General features: G+C 46.2%; 1 protein-coding gene across 3 annotated transcripts in view; it reads right to left on the reverse strand.

Annotated features, from left to right (window-relative positions):
• The window catches only part of OSBPL3 (oxysterol binding protein like 3), an 861,863-nt gene that overhangs the window by 60,055 nt on the left and 786,306 nt on the right, over positions 1 to 15,502 (reverse strand). For all 3 annotated transcript variants that reach the window (XM_078663459.1, XM_078663461.1, XM_078663460.1), the window contains 3 exons: positions 11,771 to 11,915; positions 9,960 to 10,104; positions 4,833 to 4,959 (listed from right to left, as the gene is read on the reverse strand). In XM_078663459.1, coding sequence (XP_078519585.1) covers positions 4,833 to 4,959; positions 9,960 to 10,104; positions 11,771 to 11,915 — 417 coding nt within the window. The remainder of the gene's footprint in view (positions 1 to 4,832; positions 4,960 to 9,959; positions 10,105 to 11,770; positions 11,916 to 15,502) is intronic.

Here is a 15,502-nt window from a genome sequence, read left to right on the forward strand (position 1 = left end):
TGAAATAAAGCTATTCTGACTTTTGTTGTGGATCAAGAGGGGTAAATGGGGTTACAGGTGGGTAGCCAGGACCTTGCTAAGGATTTTGTGATCTGAGGTGAGCATTGACAAGGGGCGATACGAAGAGGTGTCCTCTGGGTCCCTCCCCGGCCTCAGCAGTTAAATCAGCAGTGCCTCCAGACAGGTGGGGGGCATTGCGCCCGCCTTCCATACAGCATTATATGGGATCGCCAGTTAGGGTACCAGCAGCAAGCTGAACGCCTGGTAGAACTCTGCGGGGAGCCCATCTACCCCAGGGGACTTTCCCAATCCCAAGTCCTTAATGGCCCCCTCTGATTTCACATTCAGAAATCGGTTGGCCAAGGACACGCTGAACAGTGTCTGGAAGGCGTGGCAGGGTAAGTCTAGCCAGAAATCTGTTAATCATATTGTCAGTGGCAAGGTCTGGGCCCCCATATAATGTCGTGTAATGGCACACAAACCCCTAGTGAGTGTTGGATTGGGTATGTAGCAACACACTGACTGCTGCCCGGAGTGTGTTTATGATTGCCGGTCTGTGGAGACAAGCCAGGACATCAGCCTCCCATCCTTGCCTTCCTCCACATGTGATTTAGCTACATGTTTTTTTAGGGGAGGCCCACATGGTGTGTGGTATCCTTCTGAGACGCTAGCTTTACTAGGAGGTCCGGGAGAAGGGAGGGGTCCAGCAGAGATGTGGCCTCTAGGGCTCGCATCCTAGGCTCCTGGATATCCAGCTCAGACTCTAGAGTTTTGCTACCACAGCCTGCACGCCCATACAGTGGTCCCTATTTACCACCTTAAATGCCTCTCAGACCACCACCACTGGCGCTGAGCCCTAAGTACGTGGAAAATAATCACTGATCGCTTCCTATAAGGAGTCGCGGAATACCACAACAAACAAGAGCTCTGCTCTGAGTCTTCATTTAGGGATCGGGCCTGCCACGTCTCCCAGTGTAAATGCAACCTGAGCAGGTTATGGTTGGATTAAGTACAGATCAGGTATTCCAGCTGCATGGTTTGGTCTACGACTGCTGGAGACACCAATATCCTGTCTAGTTGCACATGAAGGTTGTGCACCGGCGAGCAAAATGAATAATTCCACCTCTGGCTGTGGTGAAGCCACCAGAAATCCAGGAGGTCCCTGTTCATCATCCATTGCTGGAAGATGGTGGCCAGTTTCCTGACGGGTTAGTCTAGAAACGGGGGAATGATCTGTCTAATGATATATCCGCCACACAGTTGACGTCTCCCAGCATCCTAGAACCCACACAAGGACATACCCCTATGCGTGGCCAGGGATCCCTGGAATGCAGTTGGATTAATATTGGGGGCATAAATGCAACCCAACCCCAAAGATCTCCCATCCACGGTTACGGCGAGGAGTATGTATCATCCTTCTTTGTCAGTGTGCTGAGACTCGCAAAGGAAGGGGATCCGTGCATGAATCCATAGGAGTGTGCCCCTGCCAGAAGAGGAGTAGCCGGTGGTGAAGACCTGGCCTTACGACCTCCTGTGAAGATGTGACAGTTAGGGCCCTGCCTGGTGAGATTCCTGGAGGAATGCAATGTCCATCCTTCTCCTCACCAAGTAAGAGTGTATCAGGAGTTGTGTATATGAGCGGAGTGCATCCCCTTGACATTCCAGGTGAGGATCTTGTAGCAGGGGATTTGCGTGGTCAACATGTGTATGAGTGACGGGAATCCCTCTGGTCCTCCAGTTTATCCCGCCATAGGCCCTGGGCAGCGGACGCATCAAAACTAGGCCCTGTACTACACAACTAACATGAGTGATTGGCCCCCAGCAGTACAAATGTGAGGAACTCCGTGCGCCCTGCTGCCAAACTGCCCAACCCTTCTTCCTACCCACCCGGACATGCCAACAACATAGCAATAATCACAGGGGAAGACTGGTTCTCAGCCTTCACACAACAGGGCCTCGGAAAGCAGCACAGGCTACAATGCTAATTGGTAATCAACAAAGATCATAGGCCAATCAGGGTGTCCAGAGCAGTATGATCCATTAAGGGCCGAGCTGAATTAGATCCACCACCAGAGGTAACAGATCAATGGTCCCTGGATCCAAGGCCGGGCGTACTGCTAAGTTGGCTGGCCATCTCCAATGGACCCTCTGGCCAAGTCCACTTGTTGCTTGGTAGGACGCACCTCCAAGGAGCGCACCCAGTGCCTCCACTTGGGCATTGGGGGTGAAGCAGCAGGTCCCGCGTCTGTCGTTCCCACTCACAACAGGAATAGATCCAGTCCCACACCTTTTTTGGTAAATCACAGAACAATGTGTGGCCATCGAATATAATCTTGAGGCAAGCTGGGAGCAGCAACATAAATTGAAGACCCAAATCCCGCAGGGAATGTTTCTCCTCAGAGTAGGAGGCCCTCAGACACTGAACTGCCAAAGTATAGCCCAGGAAGAGTGTGATTTCGGAATTCCCAAGCCGCAGGGGGACTTTTGTGCAGGCCGTGCACAACAGGGTGTCTCTGTACTTGAGTAAACCTGCTACTATTAGACAGGACTGTGCTCCTGGAGTGGGTTGCAGCACCGGCACTCAAGGGCCCTTTCCAGCACGAAGAATTGGGACACGCCCTGAGGCACTATTGTATGAAAAACAGCACCATATTGGGCCCCTCAGAGGCCTCGGGAAGGCCAACCAGTCTAATGTTTTTGCTCCTCCTGTATCTTCAGCTCACTGATCCAACAGTGCAACTTTCGTAGTGAGAATGCCACCTGTTTCTTTTTTTTAGCTTATCTACTAAAGGGTGTACCAAGTGGAGGATAGTATTGTTAGTTTTCACCCTATTAGCCAGCTTACCCTATCAGTTTACTTACGATGGTTGTCGCGCAGGAGATTCGGGTCAATCACTACCCTATAAATCTTGGCCGCGAGTGTCTTTCGCGAAGCTGCGATGTCCTCCAGGAAATTGTCCCGTTTATGGGATGAACCGCAGGGCCCTGGAGGATCATCACCCTTAAGCTGGGTCTCATTTACTTAGGGTGGCGTAGTGTCTGGGCTGAAGTGTGCCCCAAACCCGAGGTTCTTGGACGATCTTGTGCGACCCAATACATCCTCTGAGGGCTTACCAATTAGATGAAGGATCGGGAGGTCGACAAAATGGAGTGGAGTAGAGGCCACTGATGCCTCCTGAGCCAGAAAGTAGTATTGCTTGGCGACCTTGCAATGGAGCTCCCCAGGTGTTGAGTAGCTAGGAAGGCACGTAGGGAACAAGCATGTCATGCCTCCTGGAGATGCAGCACCGGGGGTGGCAGCCTTCCGTCCAGACCCCCACCCAGCCATGACCTCTTCTGCTAGGGTATCCAACTTGCCCACCTCGAGGGGGAGCTGGGAACAAGTACTCCCGAGGTGCGGACCCTCGGGCTGCGCAGGCGATGGCATGTGCTGTTCCCCAGCAGCAAGGGCTCCATGCTGCTGTGGGTCCATGTCTTAGGCATGTGGGAGAAGTGGGCCCCGTGTCGCAAGCTCCAACATGGGGGCTCACAGAGACAACAGGGTCTTGGAGTAAAGTCCTCCAACTCTCAGCACCATGTGTGTGCGAAACGTGGACCCCCAGCTGGGTTCACCAGTCAGGGTGTGCAGGTCCCAGGGACTCATCGTGTTGTGAATGTTCAGGGAGCTCAGGATCTCGCAACTGCTCCAGATGCAGGCCTTGCGGCGAGTCCACTGGCATCCCCTGTAGAGGGCACTTCAGGTGGGTGCTGGTAAGCACAGGCTTGGGGCAGGCATCAGCACGGTCATCATGTCGTAGTATGTCCCCGCAATTTTAATCTTTAGTATTTCATTGCCATGCCGGACAAGGCAGGGTTGAGTAGCTAAACCCCGTGCTGATAGGCATCCCCTGGGTGCCGGCTCAGGGTAGGAATACAGCATAGGTAGCTGCTCCGTGTCACTCGGAGGCCCTGGCCCAGTTCCCGAGGCCGCAGCCAACGTGGTGTCGAGCTCTGCCGTTGTGCGCTACAGAGTGCACCTAGTAGCCCCTGTATCCGTTCCGGCAGCCAGTCTTTGGTGTGTGCCCGCTTCAGGGAAAATACATTTAAAGTGTGCTGTACGGCTCCGTCATGCTGGCGGAGTCGTACAGCACATATTCAATGCATTCACAGGAACCGCCATGGCGGCATGTCTGCCATTGTAGGAGCTATCCTCTGGTGTGCAGTTACTACGTCATAGCAACGTAGAAAAATGCTCCATCTTCCTGACTGAGTAACCACACTCGAAATGAAGCCCATGGTGTTTATCAGTGCTGACAGTCAGATGTGGGGTGCGAGGGTGTCTGGGTGCAAAATATTTGCCACGCCTGCAAAAAAAGATGCACATGCTATATTGACCCAGAAAGATATACAAATTCATAAAACTGCGAATGGGGCAAGGAAAAATGATGGAGGTCAAGTGGTGGGAGGCCTAAAGCTGTTATGATTCAAAGATACTCCTCATGTAAACAACAATTTAAAGAAAAGCTCAGCATGTCACGTTTATTGACCATAATATACAGGTGTATTCAAGTAATGTTGTTCAAAATACAAGTTAATCTAAAAGTGTGTTTGTCTGATAATGAATATGTAATATATATGGTCAGAGTGAACACAGAGAATAATGAAAAGAAATCTGAGTTTTAATATATTTTTAATGTAATGATAATAACTGTAATGTTTCTAAAAGGGCAGACTGCCATACAAATATATGAACATTTTTGTTCATAGGTTTTCAGAAAAGCTCGGTACTATATTAACAATTCTGCCTTAAATGTTCCACGAAGGGGTTGGAGGAGTTCAATATTTCACTTTACCTTTGGTCTGGTCTGAATCGTGTATCTGTCGGCGGCAGCAAGTGCTTGATCTGTGGGTCCATTTCATTCAGCTCCAGAGCATACCTTGTAAACCCGTAATACTGCTCAAAATCCTTCGGCATTGGATCTAAAAGAAAAGTGAGACACAAAATTTGGTTTACGATCAACAGTTCAATGCCCCAGATGTTATTTCTGAAGACTTTACAGAATGATCTAACCTGGGGATGTCCGCCCAATGCTCATAGATGCCCACTCCATGCACCGCTTTCATTCGGACACCCTCGTGCAAAAACAATAAGTTGGAAGTGATACAAGAGTGAAAGGAGTGCGAAGGCTTATGTCAGTGGTGCTCAGTTTTTAAAAAGCGGTAATAATATCTAACGTAGAGTGATGCATGGGCTGAACACCACTGAGAGTTCAAAGGTTGTCACTGAGATTCCGACTCGAGAAGTCAAATGAATCCAAAGGAGAGAATTAAACAGACTTTGTAAAAATATAACTTCTACCACTTGGGGGAACTTCTGCAGAAAGGTGACGCAGCGAGCCTTGTGTTTTTGTAGAGCCCACAATCTCCAAGTTAACATCTCTCCATCTCATCATCTGACATCTGTGTCTGCACACTTCATCTTTTAACACACCTGTCCATCACTTGCACAAACAAGCTGACCTGCAAAGTCTACTCCGCTGATGCAGCAAACACTGGTCCATGAGGATAAGCGAACACTTCCCAAGAACAGTGATCACATTTAGCATATGTATTATGTATTGCAGCAGAGGGCGCTCTGGGACCGCAGAAGATACAAAATATCCCCCCCCCCCCCGGCAGTAGATGAGGAATTAAGGCGAATACCTCCCCACTCCCACAGTTGATGATGGTCCCTTTCCTGCCACGCATTATTAATGCAGTCTGTAAAGGATCCCTCGTGTATGTTTCAATGGCCACTGTACTACAACGTTTGCTTTGAATGAATGCTAGTTTGGATACCCAGAACATAATCTCCCATTTGTTATGCTTAGAGCGACAACGTTGGGTGTTAAACATGCTAAGGCTACAACAGGCCTCCTGCAACAGTTTTAAATTCACCTAGATATTTATGAAATGCACCTTGCAAAATTAACACTAAAATCTATGTCGGAAGGATTGTGTAGAGCTACAGAGAACTGGCCCTTTGCACCATGAAGTCAAAGTCAATAGAGACACCGACGTTGTCGAAGCACGCATCTAATACCATGGACACCATTCTGAAATAAGGGAGTCCGTGATGCTTTTCGTGTTCATACTGTGCCACAGCACCGCATCCAAACATGAATCCTCTTTATGTCTTTACTTTCAACTGCGTTTGGAGGCCGCTCTAACAGACTGGGCGAAGTGACTAAGAGGTTGGAGTCTGGCCAGGGGCTTGCCCCAATGACAAGCCACAATCCTGTTGTGACAAACATGGCCGCCCCCCAAGAAGTGGTACCCTAACTCAGGGTTGGACTTAGCTAAGAAAATGAAACGAGGCTCCCTTCCTCTTATCCTCTCCCCCACAAGGTTTCCACGTTAAACTTTTCAAAAGCTATAACAGTAGTTACTATTATACTACTTTAACTTGTAAAAACACATACATGTAGTTGCCCAAAGATTTTCTAGAAGTTGTGGCCCACTTTTGCCACTGATGCAGCCCACTACATTTAGTGCTCGCTTGGAAGCAATAACCACTCGTGAAGCTTCTAAACAGGTTCAGGTGGAGTGGTTTACCACATGAAATCTTTTTTAAGAAAACAGCACCAAATGGTGAACTTTACAGCACAGCTGTCACATAAATGATCAAAAAATCCAGAGGTTCTGAAGGGACTCCAAGGAAATGTTCCAATACTTTTTGATGCTCCAGGGAACGGCTTACGGGATGAGGGGAAGAGATGTGGCCTACGGGCCAGAGCTGACTGCTTGGAACTGGGGTATCAGATTCGAATCCCAGCATTGGCTCAACATCCTGTGATTCTAGGAAATTCACCTCGTCCCCCCATGTCGTAAAAAACAGGACTATGCTCTTGCGTAATGTGATGCTTGTTTAAAGTGATGTAATGCCCTTGGGCCAGGGTTGCTCTACATAAATTAAAAACGAAACAGAAAAAGCGTACATTTTCCCTGGTTATTGTGGCTTAGCTTCCAATTCACATGGTCTGTCTCTTATCAAAATGTATAGCTCAGTTTTCTTCACTTCTGTTTTTCCAACTTGCCCCTTCAAGTAGATTCTGTGAATCTACCTTAAAATTGAAGGGGGCACAGCTCACAATCTCTTGCTGTGGACAGGAGCCCTCACCAGTTACTGTCAAAAACAATGCTCTCCCCTTTCTAAATTTCTGTTTATTGAATTAGATCAGTTTGAAACAGTCCTAGAGGTCTATTAGAGAACAAGCCCTGTACGTTTTGTAAAACGTTCAGACCTTCCAAAAGGTGGACTTGAAAATAGTCTTCCATTATTTATTTTTAAGGTTTTATATAGTGCGAACCAGCTAGCATCCACTTTTATAAAACTGAGTTAGGACTTCAGAATAGCATGTGAAATAGCCGACTAGGTTGAGCACTACAGCTTCAACCAGAACCATGCCCAAATCACCAATGCATCTTTCTGGAGCAATAACATGCGTACTGTGAGAAATGGGGTTGTTGGTTGACTGGGGGATAAGTCCTGCCCAAGCAGCAATCGCAATCCTTGCCAGGGTGAGGCACAAGCCAACCCTAAATTAACCCGAGCTCAACCCTTCTGATAGCTTGGCACAGAGCAGTCAGGCTTAACTTAGAGGCAATATATAAAGTATTTGTGAAACACTTCAAACCGTAATAAAGTGATCCCACACCAAGTTAGAACAATAGAACTTTCTTTAAACAATCTAATATGTAGTACTGGAGATATTCAGTTTTGAAGTTTTTCGTGAAAATAGCGCAAAAAGCACAGACCGTCAACTTAGGATATCTTTTGAGCTGGACCAGGTCACTGTCAGAAGTTCAGGCTGACCGCAATGGAATGCAGACCGGCTTCAGGAACCCAGTTAGGCCCTGTGAGCAAACGTTACTATAATTCTGGTTTGCGGGGCGTTGTGAGGATGAGCATCGAAAACACATTGTGCAACTGAAGCAATGCGTTGGTTCAGAGTTGCGAGGGCCTGCATTGTAGTCGATGATTCTGTCGACGGGCTTGCGATGCAAAGTCTAGAGTCGAGGATGTGGCTCATAGTCAGGGCGATGCGTCGGTTGCAAAGAGCTGTGAAGATTAAATGTGGAGTCCGGCATCGTCATCAAGACTGCAGTCAGCGAGGGAAGCGAGGGCCTGCGCGGAGAATGTGCTGCGCAGTGGCAGATCCGATGGGGCTGTGGCAGTGATGCGAGTCTTCGCGATGGGTATAATCCATGCAGCAACAGTGATGCATCGGCTCTGCTCGGGTTTGCGTCATGCAACAGAGGAGATGCATCAGTTCAGCCAGATCCACAAGGGGTGGCAGAGCATCTTAAGCCCATTTCCAAGGTTCCAGGACTGGAGTGGCACCACTTGGCAGGATAGACTCACAGATGGTAGAGTCCAGGGGCAGGTGCAAGGTTGTTGGAAGCCTCCTCGAGTCTGAGGCTACAGATCAGGAGGCCAGCCAACTAGCCCTCTGAGTCACTCTTTGTTCTGGGTTCAAGAGATGCAGGTTCAGTCCTTCTCACCCAGGCTAGAGAACAGAAGACAGCAGTCCAGCAGAGCGGCAGTCTTTTCAACAGTAATAAACAGGCTCTATAGGGACGGACTCTTAAAGGATGGCCTTGCGCCTGAATCAGTGACCAACCTGGCATTGTATATTGAAGCCAACTTTGGACAAATGATAGTTCTCCTAACACTGATGCACTGTATAAACCAAAGCTCCAATATCTTTTGTGGTAGAAAAAGAGAATATACTATCAGCAGCCATTCTGTAATCATCTCACTAATACATTCTGGATGCTTTTGCTGCACAAGCTGAATCACAGCTATACTAACCAGTTCATAATAAAAGGCCAAGACCCAAAACAGAAAAACACTGTCACTGGAAAGTAGAAAACCACAATGAGGGACAAAACCCTTATATCTGGGCCCATACCCTGGGACCATTAAGCACAATGACAATTGGTGTTAGGTAACATTTCAACCTCATCCAGCTGTGTTGAACCCACTCTAGTTTCGATCTATAATGGCAGGGTTGCACACAGATCTCTACAGTAAGCCATTTTCCTTGGTACCTATAGTCCCTTATATGTTTTCATACTGTACATCCCTCAAACAACAACATTACCAAGATGACTGTACCAATGTTAGGGCGTTTGGAAGAAATATTTGGTTGCAAACTGGTTTGGGTGAATTTCTTTCTGTTGAAAAACAATCACAGTAATAATAACTAAATATAATATTTTACTATAAATACTAGTCTGATGGTGACCCCCTGGGCCGAGGATGCACGACAGCCACTTCTCCCCAGATATTATAGAGATTGAGTAAGAACACTAGCTTATCTAGTGTCAGCAGATTTGCTCGTACATTGCCCCAATTTGAAATTCAATATTGAAAGAATGTAAATCGACCAAACATATATCAGCCACAGTATGTTTCAATGAACAAGCTCTCTCAAAAGATGCTTGAATTCACTTCCTTTCACTAAAACACACAGAGCAGGCAGGCTCCATTGGCCTCGCATGGAATCTAGGCTGTTGCATTGAAACTGTAGCTTAAATGAAAGGGTGCCAGGGATAACCGGAATGCTGTGAACCTATCACAGGACTAGGTGAATTAATGTTAGATGTCTGTTGGCTTATATGGGACAGAGAGCACACTATCTGTTAAAAAACATTTTTTGTTGTATACACACAATTAATCATGTGGTAGTGGAATGCCATCATCAAATTAGATCATGTTTTGTCGGAAGATCATATGAATCCTCTTACAAACATAAGTATATAAAATAGACAACAAAAGAAAGGAAGTTAGAATTTTAAAAAGACATCGAATTATAGAATCAATCAGTACATCCATCACAAAATAAAAAGTTGACAAGTGCCAACTGTTTCCAGAATGTTCTGTCCTGATGAGAAAGAATGGGCTGTTTGAATGGTCATGCAGAGGTCAGACTCACGTGCTCTCCAGATACAGTCTGATGATGATGGGGTGCCGCAGAATACACTCTCGTGCCACTTCCCAAACAAACGATGCACCGTCTTCCCATTCCGGTCGAAGACAGCACCTTCAATCTCATGAACATTGGGATTCCAATATTTCGCCTAAAAATAAAACAAACAAATGGATCTGTTTCCTTAGCCCCATTCGGAGAGATACAGGTTAAACGTTTGGATAAAACCCCACACAAGTTTTACAACTGAAGTACTACTTGGTACAAACGCTTTAGTAGCTGGTGACGACGTCGATGCAATACCCTCAGATCACGCATATAATGACGGAGTGGAGGCAGACATCACGCGGGCCGGTGGGGCAAAGTCGGACCGGTAAGGGGCCCACGACTAACCCTTACTGGTGGGCGGGACGACGAGCGGGCAGCAGCTAAGCCCGGGAAATCGCTGGGCACCGACTGGGCAGTGTTGTTAAAAGTGCCCAATAGGCGGGGGGACCCCCTGGGTGCGCAACAGGATTTAAGGGAAGTCCTGCTGTCACCCGAAAAGCACAAGGTCAGCTGAAACCTCGCACGAGAAGCACAAGGTCAGCTGAAAACCCTGCACATGATAGGTTTCCAGCTTGTTTGTGGTGGCGGAGTCAGAAGCCTTTTTTTGTGTTTTAGGGAGGGTAGTAATCTGTGCGCCGGGAGTGCCTGGCACAAAGCCCATCACTCTCCCTAGAATGCCCCCCCCCCCTCCCGATGCCTGCTCCGTCAGTAATGACCTCAAAAACAACCCCCCCCACTCCTCAAGACCTTTACTCTTCATCTTCCCCCCTTCTCTCCAGAACTACAACTTTTTTCAAAATATTCAGGGTTGCCATTGGCACCCTAGGCATTGCAGTATGTTTCATGCAGCATTACACATCTGTAAATACAATCTTTGTTTTCACATTCAGTTGGACTTCAATTCCAGATATTTATTGGTGCTCTTATATATTTTTTTCGAATTCGTACAGGGCAAACCCAGGAACAAGGGCAGTGAAGTGCTTCACACAGATCAATAAGACATCGTGAGAGGGAAATATAGCAAAGTGCAGCTGAACGGTTGCAGAGAGGAGGCCCTTCTTCCAAAAACAGCTTCAGAAGCCCTGAACATTACAGACACAATCAGTTCAATGCAGACAGATCAACGTTTCCTTATGCGTTGAAGCGTCAGTTAAAAAAAATCCACAAAAAGCGGAACCCCCTATGTAAGATTACTGGACAGATTATACCAGGGGCATTTGATGTTTAACACACTAGGTACTTTACTTATAAACTACATTACTACGATCAGGGACAAGAAAAAACCTCGTGAGAATTAAATCAATGCCAATGGTCCGAAAGCTTCAAATACCTTGCACCTCAGCCACTATACATCTCTTATATCCCATAATCCCACCTGCCCTGCAGTTGTCTGAGCAGCCCTGCCAGGTTTCCCATGGTTCATGCGTGATGTGCTGCTCCAGTTCCGTTTTGAATTTGAATTCAGCGACTTGTAGTCTTGTTTATTCGATTATAACACAGAACTACAAATCCCAGAATTCAAAGGGGAAAAAACCTGGACTGAAGAAACACAAAACGCATGGATTTGGAAAACCTGGCAGCTATGGGAGGGAGTAAAACCTTTTCCATATGCAGCTTCCAGTCAGGACTCTAGGTCCTAATGCAAGAAAGGAAAATGGGCACGATCTTCTACTTTATTATAAAACCGCTATAATGTGCAGTTGGCCCTTCAGTTCCCTTGTACCTGCCGCACTATGGGTATAGCCACGCCCATGCGCACCCCGCCTCACCTTTGAAAACGTCACCTTGCAGTGACAGCAGTCGTTGTTTGCGTTCTTGATGATTATTTCCCCGTAATGTTCTATCCACCGCTGCCCACTCAAGATGTTGTGGATGCACGAGGTGACCTTGTTCCACTCGTAATGGTCTTCAAATCTTAAAGCAAACACAGTGATCAATTATGGTCTTCAAATCATTAGTAATGATGGAAAACTGCTTGCGGCACGCAAGACTTCCTGCAGAGGGAGCCACAGGACTGTCAATGTAGTCTACTTCAGCGTTCCTGGAGACAGGGGCATGATTGTTCACGCAACCAAGCTGCCATTCAAACAATGTATTCACATACAACTTCTAGTTCTCTTTCTCTCGGCCTTTATACATTTAATTTGAAGGCAAACACTACACTACACGAACAAAAATAAAGAATACAACAGGGAAGCATTATTTCAAATACTGGTTACAAGTTACCATAAGAAACAAGCATTTGCAATGCAATAGGTCTTGCATTAATTAAGTTTGAGCTATTGGCATTGCTAAATATTGCAACACCAATTGCAACAAAAGTCTGTAAATTGTAGGCCAAAAAAATGTGTATTTATTTTTGTAGCAATAGTGGCATGCTGCGCTTTAGATGAATATGTTTTTAGAGTAAAGTGCTCCATACTGCGATTGCTACAATAGTTAATTGTGGATGCGTTAACAATTGATGTGTGCACTGATGGCGTGTGTGCCTGGTGGAAGTGTGCACTGCTGGCTGGTGGTGTGTGCCTGGTGGAAGCGTGCACTGACGGCTGGTGGTGTGTGTGTGCCTGGTGAAAGCGTGCACTGACGGCTGGTGGTGTGTGTGTGTGCCTGGTGAAAGGGTGCACTGACGGCTGGTGGTGTGTGTGTGTGCCTGGTGAAAGGGTGCACTGACGGCTGGTGGTGTGTGTGTGCCTGGTGGAAGCGTGCACTGACGTCTGGTGGCGTGTGCCTGGTGGTAGCGTGCACTGACGGCTGGTGGTGTTTGTGCCCAGTGAAAGTGTGCAGTGACGGCTGGTGGTGTTTGTGCCCAATGAAAGTGTGCAGTGACGACTGATGGTGTCTGTTTAAAGTGTGTACGGACAGTGTGGTTGTGTGTGTGGGTGTGTGTGGTTGTGTGTGTGTGTGTGGTTGTGTGTGTGTGGTTATGGTTGTGTGTGTGGTTGTGTGTGTGGTTGTGTGTGTGGTTGTGTGCGTGGTTGTGTGCGTGTGGTTGTGTGGTTGTGTGTGTGTGTCTGGTTGTGTGTGTGGTTGTGTGTGTGGTTGTGTGTGTGTGGTTGTGTGTGTGGTTGTGTGGTTGTGTGTGTGGTTGTGTGTGTGTGTGGTTGTGTGTGTGTGTGGTTGTGGTTGCGTGTGTGGTTGTGTGTGGTTGTGTGTGTGGGTGTGGTTGTGTTTGTGTGGTTGTATGTGTGGGTGTGGTTGTGTGTGTGTGGTTGTGTGTGTGTGGTTGTATGTGTGGTTGTGGTTGTGTGTGTGGTTGTGTGTGTGGTTGTGTGTGTGGTTGTGTGTGTGTGGTTGTATGAGTGGTTGTGGTTGTGTGTGTGGTTTGTGTGTGTGGTTGTGTGCGTGTGGTTGTGTGCGTGTGGTTGTGTGCCTGTGGTTGTGTGCCTGTGGTTGTGTGCCTGTGGTTGTGTGCCTGTGGTTGTGTGCGTGTGCTTGTGTGCATGTGGTTGTGTGTGGTTGTGCGTGGTTGTGTGGTTGTGTGTGGTTGTGTGTGGTTGTGTGTGGTTGTGTGTGTGTGTGGTTGTGTGTGGTTGTGCGTGTGTGGTTGTGCGTGTGTGGTTGTGCGTGTGTGGTTGTGAATGTGTGGTTGTGCGTGTGGTTGGGTGGTTGTGTTTGTGTGTGTGGTTGTGTTTGTGTGTGTGGTTGTGTGTGTGGTTGTGGTAGTGTGTGGTTGTGTGTGTGTGTGTGGTTGTGTGTTTGTGTGGTAGTATGTGTGGTTGTGTGTGTGGTCTGAGGTCACTGTTTCACTGGCAGACTGTGTTATTGACTAAACGTTTAGTCTTTTTTCTTTGAGAAAACGCTCCTACTCTCTCATCGGTTCTGTACCTTCTTAAGCTGGTGAAGCTTATCCATTTTGGGCTACATTGGCATGATCAAAATAAGATATGACAGAGCCCAAACAAGGATCAATCAATGGGGAACCTCTTGAAATGGAAAAACAGCTCAAGGCAATTCCAACCGGAAATTACAATTCTTGACTAATTCGAACATTCGATTTTTCAAGGACAGTAATGGATGAGAGCTGATACCAAGATATCAGAGCTGTTTGGGAGACATTTCCAGAATCGAGCACCCGATAAAACCAGACTGGGAAAGAACTACAACTTCTAGGCAAAAAGTTGGCCTAGGGAATTAGGCAGGAGTAGAGGGCCAAACATGCAACAGAACTGAATAAAATACATCAAAATGTGAATGTTTCTGTAAGGAATGGCAAGCTATGCAGCATAATATGCAATGAGGTAACATTGTTCAGCACACTAAGTTCCATTATCATCTAAGCATTTTGAGATTTTAACACATTCGTAGGTCATGAATTCCAATAGAATTAAAATACATAGATTTTAGGCACAATAACAATATACAGATCCTATAAAAAACGTATTTAACTCAAAAATAATTCTTTTTGTCTTTCATTGCACTGTGCAAGGAATTTCAATGTATGCGCGGTCTCATTACACATATTTTCTGTTATGAGACTAGATGCACTTCCATTTTTGACTCTGATCACAAATAGGCTGCTATTCAGCCTCCCAATGAACCCGCATTGACCCCTAAACACGGTAACAGATTAGCTAACCCCAATTAGGTACTTTTTCATGATTTGTCACTTATATTTTGGCCTACAGCACTTCACTAATAGAGAGAGTGATTACCGATCTTCCGCTTGCAAGGGCTCAATTAGAGTTCCAAGATACAGGCTCAAATTGTTATTGAATCAAAACAGATTTTTAAAATTATATATACCTCATGCTACCGTTTGGCTGCAAATATGTTGGTAAACTAAAAGCGATGTCATTAAAAAAACAAAAAATAAATTAATTTCCCCACACAAAAAGGTGTTAAAATAATTTTGAGACTTTTTAAAATTATGGTGTATAAAATTCATTGAGTCATCTTCAGAACACTTCTACTTTATGCAACATTTCTTTACATTGGGCAGTCTTTAAAATTAATTATGAATTATTATTTCCAAAACTAGTTTGAACGGACTAATAGCCATCAGGATGAGAGAGTCATAGTTCGTAAACAATTTATTTACAATGATCTGATGCATGTGTTTGCGTTGTTGTGTTTTTTGGCACAATTCCAGTTAGGTCATTTATGGGCTTCAGTGATATTGGAAACAAGTCTGTAGCTTGTTTGTGTTCCTTCGTGGCTGCATCCACACTACACCCAAAAATCACTCACAATCAATACATGATTCCCTTCAATTTAACTTCTGTATGGAATGCTGCAGCAACTCCATGTCATAGGAAACGGTGTTTGGAATGTGTGAAAACCTACTATGGGCATAAATCAAGTCACTTCCAAGTAGTGCCTTGACTAACGACTAACAAAGCACTGGTGTATAATGTGCAAAGGTTGAATACGCTTAATATTTAGTCTTGTATATCGCTTCAGCGACTGGATCAACAGCGTGATTCACTCTGTGGTCTAAAGCGTCTTTCTCTACAGTAAAAGTCTGCTTATGGATAACAATCAGGCTAGAAACATGTCGC

The sequence above is a fragment of the Lissotriton helveticus genome, chromosome 10 (assembly GCF_964261635.1).
Source record: "Lissotriton helveticus chromosome 10, aLisHel1.1, whole genome shotgun sequence".
Taxonomy (NCBI): Eukaryota; Metazoa; Chordata; class Amphibia; order Caudata; family Salamandridae; genus Lissotriton; species Lissotriton helveticus.